This window comes from Carcharodon carcharias, chromosome 11 (genome assembly GCF_017639515.1).
Source record: "Carcharodon carcharias isolate sCarCar2 chromosome 11, sCarCar2.pri, whole genome shotgun sequence".
NCBI classification, from domain to species: domain Eukaryota; kingdom Metazoa; phylum Chordata; class Chondrichthyes; order Lamniformes; family Lamnidae; genus Carcharodon; species Carcharodon carcharias.
Window position 1 is genome coordinate 48,181,021 of NC_054477.1, and position 27,575 is coordinate 48,208,595.

The 27,575-nt window shown below is 39.8% G+C and overlaps 2 protein-coding genes across 2 annotated transcripts in view; one reads left to right on the plus strand and one right to left on the minus strand.

Annotated features, from left to right (window-relative positions):
* Positions 1–14,188, minus strand: part of si:ch211-140b10.6 (protein POLR1D-like) — a 30,444-nt gene extending 16,256 nt beyond the window's left edge. The window contains exon 1 of the mRNA XM_041199775.1: positions 14,022–14,188. Within this exon, the coding sequence (XP_041055709.1) occupies positions 14,022–14,047 (26 nt within the window). The 5' untranslated portion in view covers positions 14,048–14,188. The remainder of the gene's footprint in view (positions 1–14,021) is intronic.
* Positions 14,189–14,628: 440 nt separating this feature from the next.
* lnx2a (ligand of numb-protein X 2a) overlaps positions 14,629–27,575 on the plus strand; it is a 221,609-nt gene continuing 208,662 nt past the window's right edge. The window contains exon 1 of the mRNA XM_041199424.1: positions 14,629–14,740. The gene's annotated coding sequence lies outside the window, so the exon portion shown is untranslated. The remainder of the gene's footprint in view (positions 14,741–27,575) is intronic.

Below are 27,575 nucleotides of genomic sequence, written 5' to 3' on the forward strand. Positions count from 1 at the left end.
CTTTAATTCTTGATGGTTACTGACTTATTCTGCATACATGTCATTCATGTGTGTTTTGCATGGCCAGTCAGCATTTCTGAAGATTGTTAAAGTTTACAATGAAGAATCCATTTAGAGTGATTTCAGCATTAATTATTGGAGGAATATTCCAAGCATCTGCTTCTCAGTAGGTTTATTAATTCTAATGAGAGCAATATAACAGTACTGACTCCACACACACCCTGTAGAACATTATTATTTCCTGGAAATTAAGTGAATTTTCGACAAGTTTATTCATATTGCGCTTCCTTAAGCAGAATTGTGATGCTGTATCATCACTGTAAAGCAGCCATCTTTACAGGTTAACTAGTATAAACTGCTGGTATAGTAATAGACATTTTGACTGCTTGACATTGCAAGGATGCATCCTGTATCTACAGAAGTGATGCGTTTCTTAAAGTATTTTCAATCTAAAATACTTGTATTCCGCAACAATAATATAGAATTCAATTTTTGTTGTACACAATGACTTTCTCTATTTTACACAGATGTTTTGGACTGAGTTTCTACCTGTCCACATCTGCAGCAAAGGAATCAACAGGAATTTTAAGGTTCTCGCAACTCCAGGGAATTGCCTTATGAATTAGCTCTACTGTGCAAGCATTGCTGCCTCGCAGTAGTTGACTGATAACTCTGACCAGCAGATGTAGTGGTTTCTCACAAGGATCTACTGCAGCTGAGCAATTTTCTCCATAGTAGATGGAAGCTTTCAGTAAGCTAAAATGACAACTGGCTTTTTTTATTAATTAGTTAACCTTCTAAAAAACATAATAACACAGGATAAAATTAATACTCATTAGAAAGAAATGTGTTAATTAAAGAGATCCAACAGGATTAATAGTTATTTTAAGGAAATAATGGAATGTACTAATGAAGTAAATGCTATTGTGAATATGGATTGACAAAATCCGAGATGTGTGGTCCCAGTACCCCTTAAACATTCGTTCCCTCCACCACTGTGGCATGCACAGCAGCAACTTGCCAACATTTCAACAGGACCTTCCAAATCTGTGACCTCTATCACCTAGAAGAGGAAAAAGAAAGCAAATGCAAGGAAAGCAAACACTGCCACCTGTGATTTCCCTTCCAAATCATGCACCATCCTGATTTGGTATTGTATTGCTGCTCCTGCAACGCTGTTGGTTCAAACCTTGGAAATCTCTCGCAAACAGCACTGTGGGTGTACCTACATCACACTGACTGCAGTGATTCAAGAAGCTGGCTCACTACCACCTTCTCAAGGGCAATTAGAGATGGGCATCAAATGCTGGCTTTGCCAGTGACATCCACATCCAATGAGGGAATAAAAACCATGGGAAAAATCATAATTATGCCAAAGAAACAGAAAATGAAGGAAACCTCCAGTAGGTCAGTACATATCTGGGGACGGAACAGAGAAGTTAACATTTGAGGTGGGGGTTCTTCCTCAAAACCAATAATCAACTTTACATATTAAATTCAAAATGTACTAATATATTGGAAAACTGAGCATTCTGGTGTCCATCTACCATGAGAGTAGATATTAGTGCAAAGTGGCAAAAGCCAAATCCCATCAACTTAATGATGATTTTAGAAATTTAATTTTATTAAACTGTTGGGTAATACTAGCCTGTGGGAGGAGAGCAGCCAAGTCTGTGCAGCCAAAGAACCATAGAAAGGTCCTGGATTAAATTCATCCAATTATTAAGGAGCTGCTGTCAATGAATTCTGAACTCTTGTGGATCACACGCTTCCTTTGACTTACTATTGGTGGACTTGCCTTCAGCAGTCTAGGCTCTAAGCTCTGGAAGTTTTTTTCCCCTAAATCACTATCTGCTCACAGCTCTCCTTTAAAATGCTCCTTAAAATATATCTTTTTGATCAAGCTTTTAATCACCTGTCCTAATATCTCCTCCTTTAGATTGGTGTCAATTTTGTCTTATTGCATTCCTGTGGTGTCTTAGGACACTACATAAATGCAAATTGTTAAATTGAATCAAGTCAGCAGAATATAACTCTTGAGGCCACTATGTTGAAACTGCCCTGGTTAGACTGCACTTTAAGTACTATATTGTGTTTCTTACATGGTATGTAGCATTTTTTTGCTTATCCCTAATTGCCCCTTGAAAAGGTAGTAGTGAGCAGCCTTCTTGAACTGCTGCACCTATCTGCTGTAGGTATATCTACAGTAGTGTTAGGAAGAGGTGTAGGTTTCCAAAACACAAGGAGAAACATCAAGCCTTGAAAATTGCACACAGAAGAGCCACTGGACTAACTCCTATTGTCAGAAGACTGAAGGTAGGCTAAAAAGTAAACACAAGAACTAGGAGTAGGCCATTCAGCCCTTTGAGTCTGCTTCAACATTCGATAAGATCATGGTTGATCTGATTGTGGCCTCAACACCAATTTCCTGCCTGTCTCCAATAATCAAAAACCTATCTAACTCAGTCTTCGATAAATTCAATGAACCAGCCTTCCCTGCTTTCTGGGGAACAGAATTCCATAGACCAACAACCCTCTGAGAGAAAAAAAATTCTCCTGATCTGTCTTAAGTGGGAGAACCCTAATTTTTAAACTCTGTCCCCCTAGTTCTAGGCTCCTCCACAACAGGAAACATCCTCCCAGTATCTACCCTCTCAAGTCCCCTCAGAATCTTATATGTTTCAACAATTGGAAAATGGGATTAGAATAGTTAGGTACTTGTTTGAGCACAAACTCGATGGGCCGAAGGGCCTTTTTCTGTGCTGTAGACCTCTATGACTCTAAGATAATTTCTCGTTCTTCTAAACTCAAATGGATATAAGCCCAACCTGTTCAACCTTTCCTCAAAGGATAATCCCTTCATTCCCAGGAATCAGTCGAGTGAACTGTCTCAGAACTGCTTCTTATACAATTATATCCTTTCTTATGTAAGGAGACCACAGTATTCAATATGTCTAAGGTCTAAGGCCCTGTACAGCTGTGGCAATGGCTCCCTACTTTTATACTCAATTTCCTTTGCAATAAATGGCAACATTCCATTTGCATTCCTAATCGCTTGTTGTACCTGCATACCAACATTTTGTGATTCAAGTACCATGACACCCAGATCTCCCTGTAGCATAGAGTTCTGCAGTTTCTCTCTGTTCGAGTAATGTATTGCTTTTCTATTTTTCCTACCAAAGTAGACAAGTTCATGTTTTCCCACATCTTACTCCATCTGCCAAACTTTTGCCCACTCACTTAACCTATCTAAATCCCTCTGTAGACTCTTTATGTCCTCTTGACAACTTACTTTTCTATCTTTGTGCCATCAGCAGATTTAGCTACCATACATTCAGTCCCTTCATCCAAGTCAATGATATAGATTAATGATTAGTTGAAGTCCCAGCACTAATCCCTGTGGCACTCCACTAGTAACAGCTTGCCAACCTGAAAATGACCCATTTACCTTTACCCTCTGCTTCCTGTTAGCTAACCAATCCTCTAATCATGCTAACACATTACCCTCTATGCCTTGAGCTCTTGCCTTATGCAGTAACCTTTGATGTGGCACCTTGTCTAATACCTTTTGGAAATCTAAATATACCACATCTATAGGCTCCCCTTTATCCACCTTGCTTGTAATTTTCTTAAAGTGACTTATTAACTTTGCTATTTCTTCTCTACCCAAACTGATTTAATATCTTGATCTACTGAACTAAGGTCACCTCTCACAACTGTACTAATATCATTCTTAAGTAAAAGAGCCATCCCACCACCTTTTACTGTCCTTTCATAATGTCAAATAGCCTTGAATATTTCAGTCACAACCTTGGTCACCTTGCAACTCTGAAATGGCTATCAGGTCATACATATTTATTTCTATATAAATAAAAACAAAAAACTGCGGATGCTGGAAATCCAAAACAAAAACAAAAACAGAAATACCTGGAAAAACTCAGCACGTCTGGCAGCATCGGCAAAGAGGAGTACAGTTGACATTTCGAGTCCTCAAATATACTCATATTTATTTCTACTTGTGCTATCAATTCATTTTTTATACGTTTGCTGTGTGCAGATAGAGAGCCTTTAATTCTGACCTTTTACCATTCTTGCAAACTCTGGCCTTAAATCATTACCCATGTCACTACCCTGCTTTATCGCCTTGCACTTTTTCTTAATTTTACCACATCTCCCCTCACCCACTTCCTCGCCCGCCACTATTTAGTTGAAAGACCTCTCTACCCTCCTAATTATTTGACACACCAGAAAACCCGTCCCAGCATGGTTCATGTGAAGACCATCCCAAAGGTGCAGCTCCCACTTTTCCGAGTACTGGTGCCAGTACCCCATAAATTAAACACATTTCTCCTACACCAATCTTTGAGCCATGCATTCAACTTTTATTTAACCTATGCCAATTCTCTTATGGCTTAGGTAGTAATCCAGACCTTTGCGATTCTGCTTTTAATTTAGCCCATAGCTGCTCATTATCCCCAATCAAAACTCCTTTCCTAGTTGTAACTATGTCATTGGTACCCACATGGACCATGACAACAGGATCCTTCCACTCCCACTGCAAATTCCTCTCCAGCCCTGAGCAGATGTCCCAAACCCTGGCACCAAGCAGACAACTCAGCCTTCTGAACCCAAGCTCTTGGCTGCAGAGAATTGTCTATCCCGCTGACTATAGTGCCCCCTACTATCGCAACATTTCTATTTATTACATCCACTTGAATAGCTCCCTGCATTATGGTGCTATGGTTCATTCAGTCATCTTCCCTGCAGTCCTGCTCTCGTCCATACAAACTGCAAGAACCTCAAACCTGTTGGACAATTGCAAGGCCTGAGGCTCTTCCACTTCTGCCTTCTTGATCCCCATACCTGTCTCACTTGCAGCCACACCCTCCTGTAACTGAGAACACACCAAATCAGAAGGTGCTAGCCTAAGGAGTGTGTGACTGCTTTCCAGAACTGTGTGTCCAGGTAACTTTACCCCTCCCTAAAGCATTATAGTGTCCAAAGCTTGGACCCCAGCTTATGAACTCTAAGCTGGAGTTTCTTAAGCCACAATTACTGCAGCTCTGGTTGCAATGAATCACAGGCATCCATTAATATCCACATGCTACAGCTGCAACACATCACCTGCCCGGCCATCCTTATTGTGTTTTAAATTAACTCTTTTTTTTCATTAAAGTCTCTAGTCCTGCTTGTGCTTATATTATTATTTCAATTAATGTTATATTTACCCTTATTAAAATTCCCTAGTTTAGATTGAAGAAAAAGAGAAACTGCTCACCAGCTAATCACTTACCTTCTTTGCTGTTCCGTCATACTTCGATTTTCTTTGGAATTCTCTGAACCCACAGATTCACCACCACAGCTCTCCAAATTCTCAGTGTCTCTACATTACCCTCTATTTCTGAGCAGTAGCGTATAACTTCTACAACTATTGGGGGCTGAAGAAAGTTGGGAAAAGGAGCACACATTTGCTCCTCTGCACCAAATTCCCACATGAACCAAATTTTCAATTACACACGGTTTATGTCTCACTCGGACATAGTCTCCTTTCCCTGTGTCCCCTTAATCTTTGAACGGAATCTTTGTAGATGCCATGTATAATAGAAAAAGGTTAATTTAGAATATTAAAAACTAAATGTCAACCTCAGAACATAGGGACATATATATACACAGATCAAAGGCTGGTCTGGTTGCCACTTATGATTCTTTTATGGTATCTCCTTCATAACATCTGTTTCTTGGGTACTTCCACTATTGACATCAAGTTGAGCACTAGCTTGGCCCTGGGGATGACACAAAAAACTGAGTGCTGTTTATTAGGTTTATAAGGATTGATTAAACTGTGCATTGGCACTATCTAGTACTGAAAAAAGTCATTGGCACTATTCAGTAAGGAAATTATCAATGATGAATTTACCTCAAATATATCCTCTAATTCCAGCCAGTTGCAAATCTTTTGGAATATATGCCAAGGTTCCCTTCTGTCTAATGGCTGTCAAGTTTGGGAAATTGCTCACTTTAAGAGATGCTGCATCACAATATAGATTTCTATTTTTATAGCAAGATCTGGACTTCTTAGCTGCAGTGTTTAAAACAAAAATGGTGAGAATTTGAATGTCTAAGCCCTGGAGGTATCTGCGTCTAGTCTGACTGAAGTTGTAGATTTGAGGTCAACAGTTCCTATCTTTATGGATTTCACGTGAGTTCTCCAATAAAGCAAGTTTGATGCAGGTTTGTTAATGGTTGCCTATGATGGTTAAAGGAGAACATATAGTTCACGTCAGATTCCTTCTGTTTCTCTGATATGATCAACAATTTTTTTGTAATCAGCACTATTGGTTTTCAGATTTTGTCTTCTGACCAAAAGAAAGAAAATTACTATTCATAATTGTAGAGGACAGTCCTGAAAGTTATTTTATGCAATACAAAATCATAATGTAGTTTGGTTATGTATCAGTTGAGAAGACATTTTCACCCACTATAATTACTAGATGCTATAATTAGCAACTTACCCAACCACTATAATTACTGTTGCACAAATTGGTGAGATAGGAGATATTGTAAGCTTTGAAGCGAAATCAGTAATGGAATTAACCTTAATTTTGTTTTGATAACTCACCTGATGTTAGGCTTTTAATATTTTAATTTTATTATACATGTTTGTGCGATATCCAGTGATATTTCTATTAATTCCCTTACTCCCTTCCCATCCAATCAAAAAAGGACTCAAGCCACAATCTTGAAATATTATTATTGCAGAAATGGTACCTTACCTTTATGCAATTCATGGAAACAGCCCAAACATAAAAAATGGAAAATATATCTTTATAAGCCTAAATGATATTCCAATAATCTATTATTGAAACGTGCATGATCATGGGGTTGTTAGTTTTTAGATTTCTCGATGGAATGTGTAACTTTGTGACCCAAGTTTTGAGGTTGTAATGGTAGAAAAATTGTGAACATTTGTCATTTTTCACAGAAACTGACAGCAACTTTGAAAGTCTGTACATGCACAGAATATAGCTGAAATCTAGAATTTGCTGTCAGTGATTCTATGCTCCTCCAGAGGGTGCTCTGTTCAGGTGCCCCAGAGTGCATTCCCCAAGCAATCAGTGAATTGGTGAAAACTTACTCTTTTATGCTGTTAGTCAGAGTCATTATGGCTCAATGTCGAGCAATACAGTCAGGCCCAATTCCTCACTCTATCCCTGTAGCGCTGCAAGTTTATTTCTTCAAGTGCCCATCCAATTTCCTTTTGAAATCAGAGATCGCCTCCAATTCCACTGCCATCTTGGTAGAGAGTTCCAGGTCATTATCACTTGCTGCATAAATAAGTTCCTCCTCAGAACCCCCCTGCACCTCTTGCCCAAAACGTTAAATCTGTGTCCCCTAGATCTTGTACCATTAGCTAATGGAGTAGTTTCCATTATTTAAACCGGTCATAATTTTGTACAACTCTATCATATCTCCCCTCAATCTCCTTTGCTCCACGGAAAACAACCCCAGCTTCTCCATCCTAACCTAAAATCCCTCACTCCTGGACCAATTTTGGTGAGCCTCCTTTGCACCCTCTCAATAACCGTCACATCCTTCCTAAAAAGTGTGGTGATCAGAACTGGACACATTACTCCTGTTATAGCATAACCAGAGCTTTATAAAGGTTCAGCATAACTTCCTGCATGTGTACTCAACACTCCATTTATGAAGCCCAAGATCCCATATGCTTTGCTAACTGCTTTCTAAATATGTCCTGCCACCTTCAAAGATCTATGCACATGAGCCCCCGGGTCTCTCTGTCCCTGCACACTCTTTAGAACGGTGTGATTAAGTCTATACTGCCTCTCCCTATCAGTTCTGCCAAAATGCATTATTTTACATTTCTCTGTATTAAATTCTGCCACTTGTTTGTCCATTCTGCTAGACTATCTATGTCCTGCTGCTGTCGATTGGAGGTGTGGATGATACCAAGTTTGGTGTCATTGACAAATTTTGATATTCTTCAAAAAAATTAACCTCTTTTCCCTGTCATATGTCTTTCTCCTTTTCTCTTATGTTTTCCCATGTCTTCCTTTTCTTCCTCCACACTTCTGTCCTGGATTCCCCACTTCTACCTGCATCTACACTCCAGTTCTGCTCTAGTTGGGGTTACCGCACTAGTGTCACTGGCTGCAGTAGTACAAAACAGTACAGGCATTTTCTCTAGAGCTCAGTTCCCGATCTGTTTTACTAATAATTAGAAAACTAATTATAGATTTAACTGAAAACAGATCAAAAATATACCTAAAATTTCACAGTTAAATTTTCACATTTATGATTCAAAATTAGTCTTCCATTTATTAAAAATCTTGGATGTAGTGCGCACTTCTAGTCCAATTTCTGTAATACTGGTACTTTTTGTACCAAAATGTATAATAGGAAATTAATTTTCAATCATGCCAATATTTTATAACAGGAAAACTATATGTAAACTTGTCACCATCATGGTTCGAGCGATGAACCAATTGGAATTTCTGCAAATCATCTCTGGAAGTCACCCATCAATCCTTTCTCAGAGACTGAAATGTTTAATGTTCAAAATATACATTTCAACAAAGTAAATAATATATATTTAAAAATTACTTCAGCTTCTAGAAAGATTCCCCACTGCAGTACTATCAGGTACATCCCATCTCTTTCATCCCACTTGTTCTCTTTCCACAGTTCTGCCAAATACCACATTATCCTGTATAGACCAAGCTGCCAAATCTCAGCAGTGTAATCCAGAGTGTTGCCAAACTCCAGGACTCCAAACTTGTTAGTGCTACCAAGGCCAAAAACAATATTCAGGGGGAAGTAAAAACCCAGGACCACCTCTGATGATATGAAGGTGCAGGACTGTTCCCAGTGTCACTAAACCCCATTTCCACCCACCGCGCCCCCCACCCCCGCGCCGCCCCCCCCACCCCCCCACCCAATCTCCCATCCCTCCACAGTAATATTAAATATCAAGTATCTAACTCTATCTGGTATTGTTTGAATGCCATACTGTCTATTTTGATCTTTGAAGCTTGTAGAGGGCAAAATAAAATACACAGGTACAACTCATTTATGGTTTCCATAGAATAATGGAGAGTCATGGCATTTTGAATTTGAACCTCAAAACATCAGTAAAAATCCCAGAATACCACTTAATGCAAATGTATTTTAACTTCTAGTTACGGTAAATGAGGGGCCCCAATGTTACCCTTTACATGGCATAAACATCTTTTGACTCTGTTAGCATCACACAGCAGATCTGCTAGTTAACAAAAAAAAATTCTTCAAACTGTGGTGTGAAAAATCCCTTTCTTTCTTGGCAGCCCTCCATCTCATGAGATGATAGTTTGCGCTGTGGCAGTAAACTCTGTATTAAACATTGCCTGGTGTGGCTCAGGAGCCCCACTTTGGCATAGCTGTCTCTGCCACATTTGGTGCAGAGGAAGATAGTGGGCTGAGAAGGTGCAGGATTCGCTGATCCCCATATTCTCAGGGCCCTCTTATTCGCCAGCCGAGTTTCCATTCCACTCCAAACAGTCAGCCTCCATAGTAGTCAGTTGCTGTGTCAATGTCTGCCATCTTCATTCATATCACACTTTCAGGTGTCCTTGCAGCAGAGGAATGAACACCCAGCAGGGTGTGACCCAGTCACACCTGTAAAGTGTTGTGTCCATTTGTTGCTGGAAGTGTCCCTCGTGTGGAATGCCAGTGTGGCATATTCAGCGTAGCACAGCTCTCTGATGAGGACTTGGGACGCTTCCTGTCAGTTCTAGTATGTCAGTAGACACCCTCTGTAGATGAAGGCATATGACAGCAGCAAAGAGCAGAATATGCCAAAGAGTATTGGCGCCAGAACGCAACCCTGTTCGACTCCACTACAGATCTCAAAAGGTTTCAATGTTGCCTGACATAGCTGACCTAACCCATCATGTTGTCATGGAAAGAGGAGATCACACTGAGCAGTCAGTTCTCTCCAGCAGCTTAAACAAACCACCTCTGCTCACATGGTCTCCTCTTTTCACAAGATTTCTCTTGCAGCCACCAGACTGAGATGATCATGTCAATTATGGATCTTCCAGTTCTGAAACCACTCCTGGATTCGGGATAGATGCGTTTAGCCAAGATCTGCAGTCTGACCAGGGAAACACGGGGAAATACTTTTCTCAACAGGAAGATGCCTTGACAGTTGTTGTAATCACCGTGGTCATCCTTGTTCTTATACGGAGTCACAATCTTTGCATCAAGCATATCCTGGGGCATATCTCCCTCCCTCCCTCCAGCAGAAACAAAGTAGTTCGTGCAGACGCTGCAGGAGTGCCAGTTTCTTGTGTTTGATGAGTTCAGGCAGTACAGCCGCTGCACCTGGAGCTTTGTCCTTGGCAAGCGAGTCAGTAGCTTTGCTAAGCTCCTCCGCTGTGGGTTTGATATCCAGTTCTTCCAACCATGATAGGCAGGCTTTCAATGGTGTCCACAGCTTTCTCAGTGACAGTGTTCACTCTTGAGTACAGCCCGAAGTAGTGTTCTACCCATCTCTCCAACTCTGCACTGCAGTTGATGATGACCTTTCCTGCCTTTGTTTTCAACAGTTTTATTTTAAAGATCTTAAGATTGAAAAAAAACCATATTAAAGCTGCATGATGGTGTTTGAACTCACATTTTCTGGATTATTAGTCAAATAGTTGTAAGTGCTATTCTCTTGTACCCCTAGCTTTCTGGAATAGGAGCTTTATCTGGCATCTAACCATGTATCATATCACCTGGGAACAATTGATACATCAGTATGTCCAAAAATAAAAAAAAACTCAACATGATCACCTGCATTTTAATAAAATCAAACAGAAATTAAAATATGAATTTCACCAAACACTTTTTAAAAGGAAGAGTGTTACAATGGATTAGAAGTAGGCTGTTTCGCCTCTTCAGCCTGTTCTGCCATTCACTGAGATAATGGCTGATCAGCAACCTAATTCAATATAGCTGCCTTTGCCCCTAACCCTGAAAACCTTTGATTTTATTGTTAGATCTCAGATCTAAGCAACCAAGTGAAATTCTTTAAATTGATTTCAGGGTTGTTACCCCCAGTGCCAATCATGTATCTCAAGTAGGAAAAAAAAGGAAAAGGCTGAAGCTACACAGGATGAAGAAATCCTTTGCATTTGCTTTTCATATCCTCAGGACATCCAAAATGATTTACACCAATTAAGTACCCTGAATTTTGCTTCCAAGTATAACTGGTGTTGTAATGTATGAAATGTAATGGTCAATTTTCAGCACAGCTAGGTCCCACAAACAGCAATACGATAATGTCCAGATAATCTGTATTTTTAGTGGTGTTGGATGAGGAATAAATATTGGCCAGGGCTCCCCTGCTCCCCTTTGAAGTAGTGCCATGGGATCTTTTATGTATGCTTGAGAGGGTGGACAAGGCCTTGTTTTAATGTTTCATCTGATAAACTAACATTCAGGGCAGATCCAGATATAAATCAAAATGTCCGGTAGAGCTACTTGCTGACAACTATTGAAAACATAATCCTACACTGTTCTTATATTAAGAAAAAACAATTCCAATTAATCAATAAGAAATAATACTCCTTATTTCATCAACATAGACTCTTCACCCAGTACACACAATAAATCCTAATCAGGAGGTATAGAAATTATCACTGAGCTATTGAATACAATTCAATAAAAACAAGGTTATACAGTATAAATATAAACAAGCCACACTGCAACAGATTTAATATTTTAGATAACAGACTTTAATTTCAGGAAACAGCATTTTGTGCTATATTGCATCTACTGATGCAGTTTTTTAGTAGCAATGCAAGCATAGTCACAGACTAGCTGTCAAATGTCTATGCAGTCTACCGTCTGCAGAATGCTGCTTTCTGACTTCTGGCTCAGGTCATTTTCTTCTGTTATGACTGCTGTTGATGGCAATAAAAAAGCCATTTAATTGCCCAGATAACAACTTGTAAATGTCTTCCAGATTACTATGACTGGTTGTGGTCAGAGGACTTATGACCGTCTCTGCATTTTCCATTTTGAACTCAGAACTATATTATAAAATCAAAATAAATTTCATCTGTTTCCTTTTGGTTTATACCAGCTACAGCATAATGTTTCAACGTATCATCTTCAACAATTCCTCTAAAATGTATCTTCAACTTATGTGGATGGAAAAGAGTAGACAACCACATGAATTCTTGAGAAATTAATCTACATTGATAGTTAGGTAACAGAGATAATGCAAGTAGCTGTACTGGACATTTTGATTTATATCTGGATCTGCCCTGAATGTTAGTTTATCAGATGAGACATTAAACCAAGGCCTGGTCCACCCTCTCAAGTGGACGATTTTGAGTGCACACATATAGGGCCCAACCTCGCCCCATTCCAGAGCAACAGAATCAGGTAATGAAATTGCAGCTCACGTTTGATATATTTCCATGTATATGTATATATGCATAATAATCACTCCATGGTCCCAGGTTGGACAGGTTGGTGTGGCATGACCTGTTTCTTACTGTGGTGATGCCCATCCCACAAATCTTGGACAAGTTATGGCTCCAGCAGTGCACAATGCTCAGTCAATGCCTGCATACTGTTGAGCTAAAAATATAGATTAGCTGGACATGGTCACATTGCTGTTTATGGAACCTTGCATCACAGCTAAAATACACTCAGTATTGTGCTAGTAGCTAAAGTGTAACGACATCATAAGGGAGCTCTCAACACTCAAACACTTGTTTGTCCAATCCTGAAGTATGCAAGTTATGCGTGCCTTAGATGGCAAGAAATATAAATAAAATTCAAGTGATCCAAAGGCATGTTGCACGAATCAGTATGGGGAATCACTGGTGTCACATCCTTGATCAAAGATTTGGAATGGGAAGCATTACAACAAAAGAGGGAGAAAGTAGACTGACAATGTTCCACAAAATATAGAATGGATTGGTGGGAATTGACAGAAAAAAGTACCTGGTGGCCACTGGCAATGACAAAACACGTAGCTATCCACACAAAATTAGAAAGACCATTTGTTCCCAAGACAGTGTATCAACAATCTTCCTTCCCAAAGACAATCCCGCCGTGGAACAAGCTGCCAATGGAAATAGTCATAATCCCATCACTTGAAATATTCAGGACCCAGCTTTAGATTATTTCCATGTATAAGTTTTTCATTATCATGACTACATCAAGTCAGGTCTGGTTCAGCTGACGCTAACTAATTAAATGCTGGCAGAATACGGATCATCGTAAATAAAAACAAAAAACTGCGGATGTTGGAAATCCAAAACAAAAACAGAATTACCTGGAAAAACTGAGCAGGTCTGGCAGCATCGGCAGAGAATAAGAGTTGACGTTTCGAGTCCTCATGATCCTTCAACAGTTCTCGAGGACTCGAAACGTCAACTCATCGTCTGTGATGCCGACACAATCAAAGCAGAAGTTGAAAATTAATGGGAGCATTTTCAAAGAATGTAATCAAGCTACCTGTGGTGGCACTTCATATTTTTATTAGGTTTTCAAAATTTGAGCAGTAATTGGAAGATCATGAAGAACACAGTACTGCATATAGGCAATGTTCCACTGGTGAGGCTGGCTACGTGAGTGACATGTCACGATGTAACGTGCCAGCTTTCTGAACCGTAACAGATCCCCTACTCTAACCATCTCTGGTATTCAGTGTGAAAGCAGCTTGACGTTATGCAGGCACCGCACCGATTGACTGACCAAGGCCCGCTTCTGGTGGGGGGGGGAAGCATGACATGTCCCAGATTTGTGAGGTGGGCATCACCACAGCAAAAAAACACGTCAGGTCACGCCAACCCCTCCAGCCTATACATACACGTCAAGCGTGAGGAGGCCTGAACAGAGGCAATACCAAACAGGTAAAAAGAAAAGCTTAAAAATCGGTTTAGTTTTACAGGCCCTGTCCCGCCGATCACAGCATTAACATGGACTCAGTTTGAAGGATGAGGTTGTTTCACATTGTTTACCTCTCAAGCTCGCCATCTTTCTCCATGACAACCCCGCGCGCCTCTAATGCCGCTTTAACCTCACAAGTTGTTCGGTTAACTTTTCAAAGCAGAGTCCCGTTGCGCGAGCGCTTTCCCTTCCCGGATCGCACCGGCGCGAGAACCGCGAAAGACCAGCTTCTCCCCGCCCCTACACACAGAGCCGGAGGATGGTCCACCTCATCCGCCTGATCACAGCTGCCCCAAAATAAAACAGCATACGGAAACAGCTGGCTGAAACATGAAACGTTATGTATATCTGCAGGAAATATCCTACATTTCTTAAGGAAATAATTTATCTCTTTCTGTCTCCTCCCCCCCCCCCTCGTTCATGCAGGCGACGTCTAAAGACAGAAAGGTTGCTTCAGACCCGTTTCATTCTAACTTGCTGGGAGAGAAGGGGGCGGGATCTCTGTCTCCTGCTCTCTGAGTGGTTCTCCCCACCTTCATACGTCATCCAGGGGCTGGATCAGTGAGGTGCCTCGAGTCTCAATTGGACACTTGTTCTGTCAATGGGAGGATTGAGCCCCTCAACCAAGCAAGTTAATTTGACCCGTAATTTCTGTGCAAATCTTAAACACTGAGACCAAGTTCTCGACGATAAATGCTGTTCAGTCCCTTGAAACATTCAGTTACTTGCACGATTCCTTGCGATAGTATGCCATTGTATGGTTAGTGGATGCGATTCGCACCAATGGAAGGTAAAGTAAATGTTAAACAAATGATTATTTAACATTTATTTCGCTGTTACTAGTATCCTGACAACAGAAGAACCTTGGAGGGAGCGGGTGAGACAGAGAGAAAGCTGGGCGCTTCTATTCCCACCCCTCCCAACTCAGTCTTTTTAATATGAAATCTTGGTGCTCGGTGGAATGCCGTCTCCCCCCCCCCCCCCCCCCCACCTTATAACACCCCTGGTGTGTGTATCAGAGTCTGAGAGAAGCGCACGGCTGATGTGACAGTTATACGGTGAGCCGCTGGAATGAGATGTGAACAGAGCCGCTTCTTGGATTGGGCGCAGAGGCTGCTTTGATGTTTGACTTCGTGCGTCTACACGTCTCGTCGTGCTTTCAGCAGTGTTGTATTGCTCTGAGACGGGATGTATGATGTGCGTTTGTGTATAATATAAAACCTGCCACTTCTGAGAGCACTAACGAACATAGATGTATAATTTCTAACACCGCCCTCCTCCAAGATTTCCAACAACCGCAGTATTTTGTTTTTGTATTGGTGTATAATGCGTTAATTTTTAACCATGAATTTCCATTTTCACTGTTATATTGATGTCTTGTCTTGTATCTTTCTCGTCAATCTGCTAATTTGCTCAACTGTTCAGGTCATTTTCGGGTCCATGTGACAAACATGGACCCAAGTTTTTTTGACCTTGCACATTTTTTAAGTAGAAGCATTTAGTTTAGAAAATGTTCTTGCCTTATGCAAACAAAAGACTTGTTAAATTGATTTGTGATGTGCACACTTTCATGCAGTAGATGTATGTTTTACTGACATTATAAATTAATGGGATGAGTCAAGTAAGCAGATTTTTATTTTATAACAACCTTAACCGTCATGCAAATATGTTCGTATTTTGTTCGCCTTTCAAATTGAAGAGGCTGTTATTGATTTTTTTAAAAAATACTGCCGTATTGCCGAGTAGCAGTGCGAATCACGTTGTTTTACATTTTTAAAATAAAAGGTCTGTTTTATTGCATGAATTTAATCATTAATTAAATCCTGGGTTGAGTTTCGGTGGTGGGTTATTTAGTTTTGCATAATATCTGACTGCCTAATCAATTTTGAGTGATTTGACCTTAGAAATTTTAACTCCTTTGCGCACCAGGATGGATACTTGTGAGGATAAGTTAATTTATATACACTTTTAAGTATTTAGAGTTGCTTAATTCAGCAGTAACAAAATTAGATCGGTGAAACTCCGTGTCATGGTATGTCGTGATTTACATGCGGCTAATTGGAAAACCAGATCTGGCTACTTTTATTTTCCTTAGTAAATAAGAGACGAGTAGTAAATATCATTGTTAAAGAGGTGGGGCCAGATTTTGCTGGAGCGAGGCATTTTGGTAGTGTGTCACATTTGGTTAAATTTACAATTTCGCGTTTGGGTTTCAAATTCTTTTGCCCACAAAGTTGTTGGAAGTGCGAGCTGATCATGGCATAGCGAGGTCAGTAAGGTGTCTGGCATCTTGCTGAACACTAAGACAACCTTTTAACCAATGAAATTAAATGACTGAGGAAATACATAATAATGTTATTTATGTCCTCTGGTTCCCATAAATTAGAAGTAATCCCACAGCTTCGTCCAGTGTATTTCTTTCAGCTCTCCATGTGGTCAGTGGACTGATACTGAAAGGTTTTGTTACTTGGCGCATAACTTCAGTGTGACAGTGAATATAGCACCCCCACATAACTATTAGTTTCTAGCTCCTTACGAATAATATAACATAACATCTTTTTTAAAAGCCTCTATTTCAATATAAATATCCGAATCATTAACTTGTTTTATATTAGCTAAACTGAATCCTTTAAGTCCTTTATAGCTTGTTTACTTTTCTCAGAAAAACATTAATGGTCTCACTTGAATGGTAGAATGTTGTGCTTCCATCTTGTAGATTTGGCATTCATCACTCTGTGCTTAGTTGGCATGCTGCACAGGCAATGTTTTGCATGTTGTTCCTGATGTTGTAGGAGTTGTGCTTGATGTTCCTAATGTGTCACTTGGTGGTGATGTTTTATGTTGATGTTGGTGATCTTTTCTGCTATTCCAGCTTGGGGGTAGGTCAAATGGACTCTTCCTTCTCATTTTCTTACTGGTTTCAATCTCAATGATGTATGACCTTGGAGTCTCTGCTTCACCAATTTTTCTAGGCTCCAAGCTGTTCATGACTGGAACCTGTACATGTACAGTTTGTCCTTGGAACAACTCAGGCAGGGTCCTACATGCTTGCTGAAGTGTTGGCCTCCTCCTACCTGTGCATATGTAGCTATTGTCTTACTCTTGGTCATTTGGAGTAAGTATCTTGCTTGGCAAAGTTGTCTCAGACTTTCTTCCATTCAACAGCTCTACAGGCGATTTCATATCAGCCTTGAGAGGTGTAGATCGGAGTGACAGTAAGGCAAGGGTTGGGTCTTCCTTTGTTTCTCGGCATTTTGTGAGGGTTCTCTTGACCGCCAGGATGTTTCTGTGACCTGGTGACCCTTTGAGGGATAGGGTGATGAGGTAATGATGTTGAACTCGCACTTCATTAAATTTCTTGAATTTTCTGGAGGTGAATTGAGTTCCATTGTCACATTCTTTCAGGAATCCCTTGCTTAGTGAACAGAACTTGTACAGTTGAGATTGTTGTAGCCCTCTCACCTTTCAGATAAAAGGGAACTGTGACTAGTAGTCTGCAAACTGTGACATTCTTGATTCATTGTATGTGAATAAATTGGCTCCCACAGTTTTCCATGGTTTAGGTGGTACTTCAGTAGCTATGATCACCCCTTTCTGCTGTGTATTTCTATTTTCTGGCATATTTTGCATGTAAACACCATTGTTTCGATGTCTTTGTAGATGCCTAATCAGTACATGGCTGATCTGGCTCTGAGCTTACACTCTCCATTCCCATTGTATCTTCCTGCATCATTTTGGAATATTCTAGATCTGGCTAGCAGAACACTGTCTTCAGGGTGAGATGTCATCTCTGATGGTCCAGTATGCCATATTGCTGGCTGTGCTTGCTGTATCTTATCAGGCTATCCCTAGATCACTTGCTAAGAGAGCATCTGTAACTATTTTTGTCTTTGCTGGTTTTATCTATAATTTGACTGTTTCAGTGGTGTCCCATTCACTAGGTGATGGATCTTTATACGTCGACCTCTTTATCTCATGTTTCTAAGTACCGAGATGGGGCACCTGCTGGCATCATTTCTCTTCCAGGCTTGCACTTGTGTGAAATTGTAACTCGGAAGCCTCAAGAATGTAGTCTTGCTGGAGATCTATACAGATTTTCTTGTAGATCTGATCCAGTAGATGATCAATTTTCAGTATGAACTTTAAGATATATATGGAACTTCTCACATCCACAACGACTGTCAAAAGCTCTATATTGGCATATTTGATCTCAGCTGATATTAAAGCTTTGGGTGTGAATGTTATCAATTTTCCCTTGTGTTACCAGGTCTGCTTCCGGTCCTTTTGTAGCAGCATCTACTGCAGAGTGAGAGGTTTCTTTCTGTTTTTGTATGACAGGCTTGTTTCCTTGTATACAACTTCTTCTTTCAGTTTGTTGAAACTCCTCTTGTGTGACCACTGGAACGCAGCACCTTTTATCAGCTCTCGCAAGTTTTCTCTGTTTTGACTGTGAGTTATGAAAGAACTTGTACTGGATCAAGCCATGAAAACTTCTTCTCAACTCTTTTTCTTGTTTTTTGGAGCTTCCATCTCCACTGGCTGTGACATTTTCAGGACCTGGCTTGACCTTGTCAGGTAGGTACACTGTTCCAAAGAATTGGCATTCTATCATCTTCACAATGCACTTGCCTGTATTTAGCTTGATCCTAGCTTTCCTGGTTCTCTCCTTGGCTTTATGTGGATGAAAAAGTTAATGACCACCATCTACATCATAGATTTGGATATCACCAGCTCACAGCCCCCTTTATATCCTCAGTATGTTGGCTAGAATGAAATTCTTGTTAACTGAAAGGCAGCAGTGAGTTGAATTTTTGATATAGCCAAGCTGTTAAAAGAGAGAGAGAGTGTGTTTCAGATACAAGACTCCAGAATTAAAGAATATTGTAACCAGGAGAGTTCTGACCCGAGGTCGTTATGCATAGATGCCTGTGCTAAATGGATGATTAGAGAAGATTTGAAGCTAAAACCTTCCTGGAAGTAAGTGCAAGACCCAAGAAATTTTAATCCTCATGCAAATCTTCAGAGCAGTACTCAGACTAAGCAGTTAATCTTCCAATTTTTGACAAGTATCCGAATTGAGTTTTGGGACCTAAGTCAAATGGGTGTAGAAGAAAAGTGGAATTAAGACATTTCATTTACAGTAAGAGCAATTGTGTTTATTGTACTTTTATTTGTAACATAACTATTTAAGTTAGTGTGTAGTTATTATCATTCATATTCTTTGATTTTTGTTTAGTAAAATTATTTTATTGAAACCATGAATCTTGTGGCTTCATTCTTTGAGTAAATAACTGGATTTTTGGATTCTTTAAAAAAAAAAACGCCACCAAGATCATTTTACGCTGTGTGTTCATTTATACCAGATCTTTCTTGCTTCTGAATGGAGGCTGCTTTTCAATGGGAGTATCACCTTCAACCTTGAGTATCACCTCCTCCTTCATCTCCTCATAATTTACTGAAATAAACTGCAGCTGTTTGCAACTGCTCAACCCTAGGCCAGCAGGACCATCTGTTTCAGCAACATAGAAAATTTAGTCAACATGTTTTCCTTTTGTATGCTCCTCTGATTTGGGTTCTCCTAGCTGTTGAATCTCAGTTCCCCTGTATGCCACATGCATGACGTTGTTTGGTTCCAAAGCATCATTCCGTGGGTAATCATTTTCTTTCAAGAACCCCCTCCACCTCTCTGTCTCTCTATCTCTCCGCCCCCCACACACACACCTTAAACCAGCTTATATTTCAGCTCTTTCCTGGACTCGAACTCAAGTTCTGTCGAAGGGTCATGAGGACTCGAAACGTCAACTCTTTTCTTCTCCGCCGATGCTGCCAGACCTGCTGAGTTTTTCCAGGTAATTCTGTTTTTCTTCTGGTATAGTCTTGAGTGGGATGATGTTGTGCTCTGGTATCAAGTTTCAGAGTTATGGTTGTGGGCTTACTTCCTACCATCCTGCTATCCTGAATGATTGTGAAATTCTTTTCTCTGGGAGCTGTCACATTCAGCCACTTCATGCTGTTGTATGGTTCCTATGTGCATTGTGTCCTCAAACTCATTGTCATCTTCCATGATATGGATGTTTTGATTCTTTTTACTTTTTTCATTTGTCCTGTTGCTCTGTCTCTGAAATTTGTTTATCATCTTTTCTTTGTTCTGCACATCTTTTTCCCAGTTATTAGGCTTTCCACTCTGCAGTTTGATCCATATGTGAGACATTTCCTTCTGTGAACTCATGTGGTCATCCACAGCTCTTGCACGTCTTTCCATCTGTCTGGTGTGCATTCTCTTGTCTCTGTGTCACTGCATCAATCTTGATTAACTGCAAGCAAGCTGTTTGGGTAGTCGGCATCGTTGTCTGACCCTCGTGGCTTCATGTGCTTTGGCAGTGTCTACGGTCTGCGATATTGTAAGTTTGCCCTTCCCAATCAATTCTTCTTGTACTTAAGTGCAGGGTTCAAATGAGCTGATCTAGGCAGCCTTTCACCTGTGTCCTTAAATTTACATTTCTGGCTGTATTTTTCAGTCTTGTTTTGAAATCGTGTCAACTGGTTCACCTGATACCTGCCTTAGGCCTTGATCTTCATAGCGGTCGATCTGATCATTTAACTTGCTGGAGATCTGTTCTGAATTTTTCAAAAATTTTATCTGGATTTCTGCTGTTGTCTTCGCTCAGCTCCCAGCTCTTAAACAAACTTAACCTTTTTTCTTTCCCAAAAAGGATGTAGCTAACCATTTCCTCTTCATTTCTGCCTTTCTGAAAGTTACTGAATGTTAGTCTGCATTTTTATTTAAACTTCTCCAATGCCTCTGTGACATCAGACTCCCAATTCATTATGGGTGGTCATTTAGTTCTTGCATGATTCACTCAGTTTTTCTCTCTGGCATTTATGCAGGTTGATATTTTTTCAATCTAGTTCAGCATTAAATTTGTTTAAAATGTTTGGGCTTTTACTGACAGATGACAACTGCCACAATGTTATGTCTTCTGGTTCTCAAAAGTTAGAAATAATCACACTTCAAACTCAAGATACTGGAGCTTCATCAAACATATTTCTTTCAGCTCTTCATGTGGCTGGTGGACTGATAGACTAATGCTTTGTTACCTGGTACATGACTGCAGTGTGACAGTGAATGTGGCATCCTAGGATATATATTCACATCACAATTAGTTCCTAGCTCTTCTTTATGAATAAGATAAAACATGGAAGGACTGAACACTGGGACAAACAGTGTATCTCCTTAATCGATAAGTTTAAAGGACTGAAAAATAAATAGGAGAAGGACTGAGAGGAAGGGTTAATTAGAATGTCAAATTGGTACATAAGGGGGGAAAGAAAATTTGATTAAATAACAAAGGAAAAATACATTTTGCAGATTGTATAAATATTAAGCTTTTTAAAACAATTCACCACCTGAAGAGATGAGATGTCACACTTTTTTCTTTTGCCCAGAAAGTGAACAATTAAGTTGATTGGCAGTCATTAATAATTATTAAGTACCCTTGCAACAACTTATTAAACTTGCCATAGAAAGTAATCAAACTTGCCATAGAAAGAAATCAATGTGCAAATGCAGCAATTTGATGAAAATCGTGAAGGTTGAGGGTGAAATGTTTTTGTGAAGCCTATTGTGGAGTGACGCAGAGTGGTGCAAATCAGCTAGCAATTTGTGGCGATTCACAACTTGTGGGGCAATTATTCCTAGCTACAAATCCCTGGCCAATTTGCACTGTTTGTAGCCATTATGCTGGCAGAAAAAAATTGATCCAGGATCTCAATACTTGTATTCACACAGCCTGGGACGATGCTTACTTATTGGTAAGACGATAAACAGGGCATGGTGAGTGTTTTTTGATCATTTGAGTGCAATGCTTCCTTGGTTGCTGAATAGTGGTGGATGTTAAGTAAATATACACGTGATGTACATTTTTACCTGTATTGAGAGTGTATTAAGGCATTTTCTGATAAAATTGTTGAATCTGTCACTACAGCCATGTCTGTGGCTAGTCAGTAATTTTGTCTTGGACAACTGATGAAACTAACAGCTTATTAGGATTGAAAAACCATAAACCATCCAAGGACTAAGGTAGATTTATTACCTAAGGTTCCAGACATAACTGTATACTAATTATATTAACTGCACACCAAACAATTGTCTTTCATTGTCCAATATTCTTCTGTATCATAGAGTTCTTGATCAAATTTAATTGTAAAATTCCTAGAATTATACGAAGAACAAAACGTAACATCATGAAATCAGATATTTACTTGTATTTATCAAACACTAATCGTAGCAGATAGTTGGAGCTCTGGAATTGTCCATCTGTATAAGGCAGGGCGGTTGTTTCTTTTCCTGGAGTGCTGTACCTTTTGAATAAAGAGAATTTCTTTTCCACACTGCCAAAAAAAATAGCCAAGCATTTGTTGAAGGAGGTGATCTGCAGCAATTTTGTGTGACAAGGTATTATGCACAATCGTTTTCCTGGTATCTATCTTTCTTTTGGAAGCAGAAAATACAGAAATTACTAAGTATATACACTATTCATGAGGATCCATTTAATTTGCCAATCATCACTGGTTTAGCATAGTTTATGATTGCAAAAACATTATTCACATAATATAAACTATAGCTTGGGAAATTTTTCAAAGCTGCAGTATAATTTTGAGATTTAGTTAAGAACTGTCTAATGGAGGAATCAAGGAATCTAAGAAGGTGTAATCTTGAAATTAAATGTTTGACATTTCGAGGTGAAATCAGAAAGCATTTTACACCGAGTATTGGAAACCTAGAACAATCTCCTAAAAGGCTGCGAATGCTATGGTAACTGGAGCTTTGAAGACTATGGTAGACTTATTTTGTTGGTTAAGGGTTTTAAAGTATATGGAGCAAAGATGGTAAATGCAATTGAGATGCAGATGAACCGTCATCTATTTAAATGACAGAGGAGGCTCAAGTGGTGGAATGGGCTATTTATTCCTATAATGCTCCTGAGTGTTTGACATGGTTGAACATTCACGGTTTTCCAATCTGCTGGGACCTTTCTAGGAATTTTGGAAGATTTATAACCTCTGCAGCCACATCCTTTTAAGATCCAAGGGTGCAGGCCATCAGATCTAGGGGATTGGTCAGCCTTTAGCCCCTTAGTTTTCCTAGTAGTGTTTTTTATCCTGGTGATAGTGATCATTTTTAAGTCCCTCCCTCCCTTGTTGGTTCTGCTTTTCTACTATTCTTGCGATGCTTTTTGCGTCTTCCATTGTGAAGACAGATACAAAATACTTATTCAAGGTCTCTGCCATTTCCTTGTTTCCTAAAGGGGCCAATGCTCACTTTCACTTTTTTTTTCCTTTTAACGTACTTGTAGAAACTTTTACTGTCTGTTTTTATATTTCTTGCTAGTCTTCTCTCGTACTCCAATTTCTCCCTTTTTTGCAAATCAGCAAAGGATGACTACTACCACTAATCTTTGCAGCATTGTACATCTTTTTAGTTTGATACTATTTATAACTTCTTTAGGTGGTCATACATGGTACACCCTTCTTACATTCCATTAAGAAAGAAAGATCGATTTATATCTTTGAGAGTTCTGAAATATCTCCTTAAATGTCTGCCATTGCTTCTCTACCATCTTACCTGTTCACCCATTTTCCCATTTCACTTTATCCAAGTCTGTCTTCATACTCTTGTAATTGCCTTTAGTTTTTAAGACACTAGTTTCAGAGCCAAATTTCTCACCCTCAAACTGAATGCGAAATTCTATCGCGTTATGATCATTTTTACCTAGAGGATCCTTTACTACAAGTTCATTAATTAATCCTGTCTCATTACACATTACTAGGTCTAAAATAGTCTGTTCCCTAATTGGTTCCAGGCTGTATTATTCTAAGAAACTGTCCCAAATACATTCTATGAACTTATCCTCCAGGCTACCTTTGCCAATTGAATTTGTTCAATTTATATTGAGATTAAATTCTCCCACAATTTGCAGCACTTTTCTTAAAAGTCCCCTTTAATTCTCGATTTATACTCCATCCTACTGTTAGGAGGCCTATAAACCATTCCCACCAGTGACTTATTTCTTTTACTATTTCTTATCTCCACCCAAAGTTTTTTATATTTTGATCCTCTGAATCAAGATCATTTCTCACTACGGTACTGAACTCATCCATTATGAACAGAACTTGCCCACCCCCTTTTCCTTTCTTCCTGCCCTTCCAAAATATTAATACTCCGGTCCCAGCCATGGACATTTTGTAACCATGTCCCTGTAATGGCTATCATTTGATACTCCTTTTATTTCTATTTACGCTATCTTATCTTGTTACAAATATTGCTTGCATTCGGATTAAGAGCTTTTAGAAGTATTTTTACCATAACTCTGACCCTATATGCTGGTGCACTGTTATGTTTGTATGCTCTAGTTTGTACGCTGTTTGTCACATTCTGATTTACTATTACCCTCATAATAACCCTATACTATTGACTTGTCCTTTCTCTTTTTAACTTTCCAAATCTTCCTTCATGAGAATCCTCCCCACTATTTATTTTCAAGCCCACTCTATAGCCCTAGTTGTACGATTTTTCAGGACACTCACCTTGCTATAGTTCAGGTGAAGACTGTCCCATTGACTTTCTATGACTTCCTTCGACAGCGCCTTCCAAACCTGTGACCTCTACCACCTAGAAAGACAAGATAGCAGATGTAGGAGAGCACCACCTGCAAGTTCTCCTCCAAGCCACTCACCATCCTGACTTGGAAATATATTGCCATTCCTTCATTGTTGCTGGGTCAAAATCCTGGAATTCCCTCCCTAACAGCACTGTGGGTGTACCTACACCACAGGGACTGCAGCAGTTCAAGAAGCTGACTCACCACTACCTTCTCCAAGGCAATTGGGGACAGGCAATAAAAATATTGGCCTAGCCAGCGACGCCCACATTCTGTGAACGAATAGAAAAAATGTTACAGCTTCCTCTTTCCCCAGTACTGGTGTCAGTGCCCCCATGAATCAAAACCCATTTCTCCCACACCAATCTTTGAGTCACACATTCAACTCTGATTTTATTTACCCTATGCCAATTTGCTCATGGATCAGTAATAAGCCAGTGATTATTACCTTTGTGGCTCTGCTTTTAATTTAGTCCCTAGCTGCTCATACGTCTTCGGCAGAACTTCCTTTCCTAGTCTTATACCTATGTTGTTGGTACACATGTGGACCATGAAATCAGGATCCTTCCCTTCTCACTCCAAGTTGCTCTTCAGCCTCACTATGTTCTTAACTCTGGTACTGGGCAGGTAACACTGCTTTCTGGACTTACGTGGGGCTGCAGAGAACTGTCTATCCCCCTAACTATACTGTCCCATACTACAGCTAGGTTCTTTTTTGCTCCTCCCTCTTGAATGACCCCCTGCACCACAGTACTGTGGCCAGTTTACTCACCACCGCGCACCCCCCCCTCCTCTCTCCACCCACCTAGTAGTCCCTCTTCTTGGCCACAAAAGCTGCAAGAATATTGAACCTGTTGGACAATTGCAAAGGGTGGGGCTCCGCATTGCTACCTTCTGGATTCACATGCCAGCCTCTTACAGTCACACCCTCCTGCCCCTGACCATGGACTACATCTGAAGTACCTAGTCTAATGGGTGTGACTGCCTCCTGGAACAAAGTGTTCAGGTAATTTTCCCACTCCATGATGCATTGCAGTGTCTGAAGTTCAGACCCCAGCTCATCAACTCTGACCCCAAGTTCCTTCAGTTGCAGACAATTACTGGAGAGGTGGTTGCCGTGAATTACACAGGTGTCCACCTGTTCCCACATGCTACAGGGGCAACACAGCTTGCTCTGCCATCTTTATTTTGTTTTTATTTAACCAATTAGATTTCAAGTTTAGGATATCATCCATGGTATGGATTTTAAATAGATATGCTATAAATTTAATATAATACTTGCATCTCCCCTGTGCTGGTTTGAACTACTACTCAAGTTTAGCAGGGGAAAAACTTAAAACTCACCAATCACCTATCTGCATGTCTAATTAATGCCTCTAGGCTTCAGCTCTCGGGTCTCACTATTTCCAGCTCCCTTTCTTCAGCCACTTGATTTTGTGAAGGCTAGACCAGCAACTCCTCCATCATTGCACCAAATTCCCTCACTTACCAAATACCCGAATTTAAGCACTTGATCTCATTGCACTCCTCCACTGCTGCCTTTTGTGCGAGTTACTTAATGTGTCTGCTAAATCTCCGGTATTTATACTCTTTTGAAAATAAATCAATTAACAAAAAGTGACAAATTAACAAATCAATAAAAGTTCAAATGAACTAATGAAAAGGGATACCCCTTACAGGGCATTCCTGTATTTATACTACCTCTGTTTTCAGCGAGCTGCATCAGCCACGTTTGGCAAGGGAACCAGTTCAAATTAGTTACCTAATTAACCAACTGCAGCTGCCTCTAGCAGTGGACTTGTTTAACACTGAGTAAGATTGAAAACAAAGACTTCAGTTTGCTGTTATAATTCATTTAAGTGCAAGCACGACTAGATTCAATGGCATTACCATCACTTAATTCCCCCACCATCAACATCCTGGGGGTTACCATTGGCCAGAAACTGAACTGGGCCACCTATATAAACACTATATGGCTACAAGAGCAGTCATATGTGAACAACAGCAATTGCAAGTTCTCCAAGTTATACAACACCATCCTGCCTTGGAACTATATCACCATTCTTTTGCTGTTGTTGGCCAATAACCTAGAACTCCCTTCATAAAATTACTGAGAGTATCTATACCACATGTGCTGCAGTGGTTCAAGAAGGTAGTTCACTATCACCTTCTGGAGAACAGTTAGGGATTGGCAACAAATGCTGGTCTAGCCAGTGATGCTCGCATCCCATGAAATAAAAAAGAAAACTCAAATCAAGAAACTGAGTATGACTCATGGAAGTCCAGTACCTTTTAGATTTGAGGAAATAAAGATGCACTACTGTGAAATCTTATGGTGAACTTGATGAGATTCAAGAAATGAAAGCAACATGTTTGAATAAAGAGACTAGCATTTTTGCTTTAAGCCAAATTATTTACCAGATAGCACTCTTCTGATTGCAATGTTGGGAAAAAGTTCTCATTCATTGCAGTTTCCATGAATTTTGAAATGACTAGCAGTGAAGATCCAGACATTAGAACTTCTATCCTAATTTGTGAATAAACAAAATACTTTCTGCTTGCCATCTGAATGGAACAACATAATTGAATTTGTTGACCTGTGGAAGCAACTGTTCCCTCTTTAGGGCTTTAAGAATAAAAGTGCTTTTACTGTTCAGGCCTGTACCTTTTCTGGATGCCAGTTTTTGAAAGACATCTTGTACTTAAACTTAATTTGGCTGTTTGGGTTGTTGCATTTCAATGGAATTTGGCTGCAGAGCTTAAATACCAGATTCGTTTTTGAAAAAGCAGGTTCAGCAACTCCCCCCACCCCACCCCCTCACTTATAGAGATCAAATGTGTGAGTCTGTGCTTCTAAATAAAAATTAAAGTAGGAGAAACTAATATAAGACCAAAATCCCTCAGCATTCACTGTGGCCTGTTTGAGAATCATCTAGAAAAGACCGTTTAAAGTTGTACTTCATT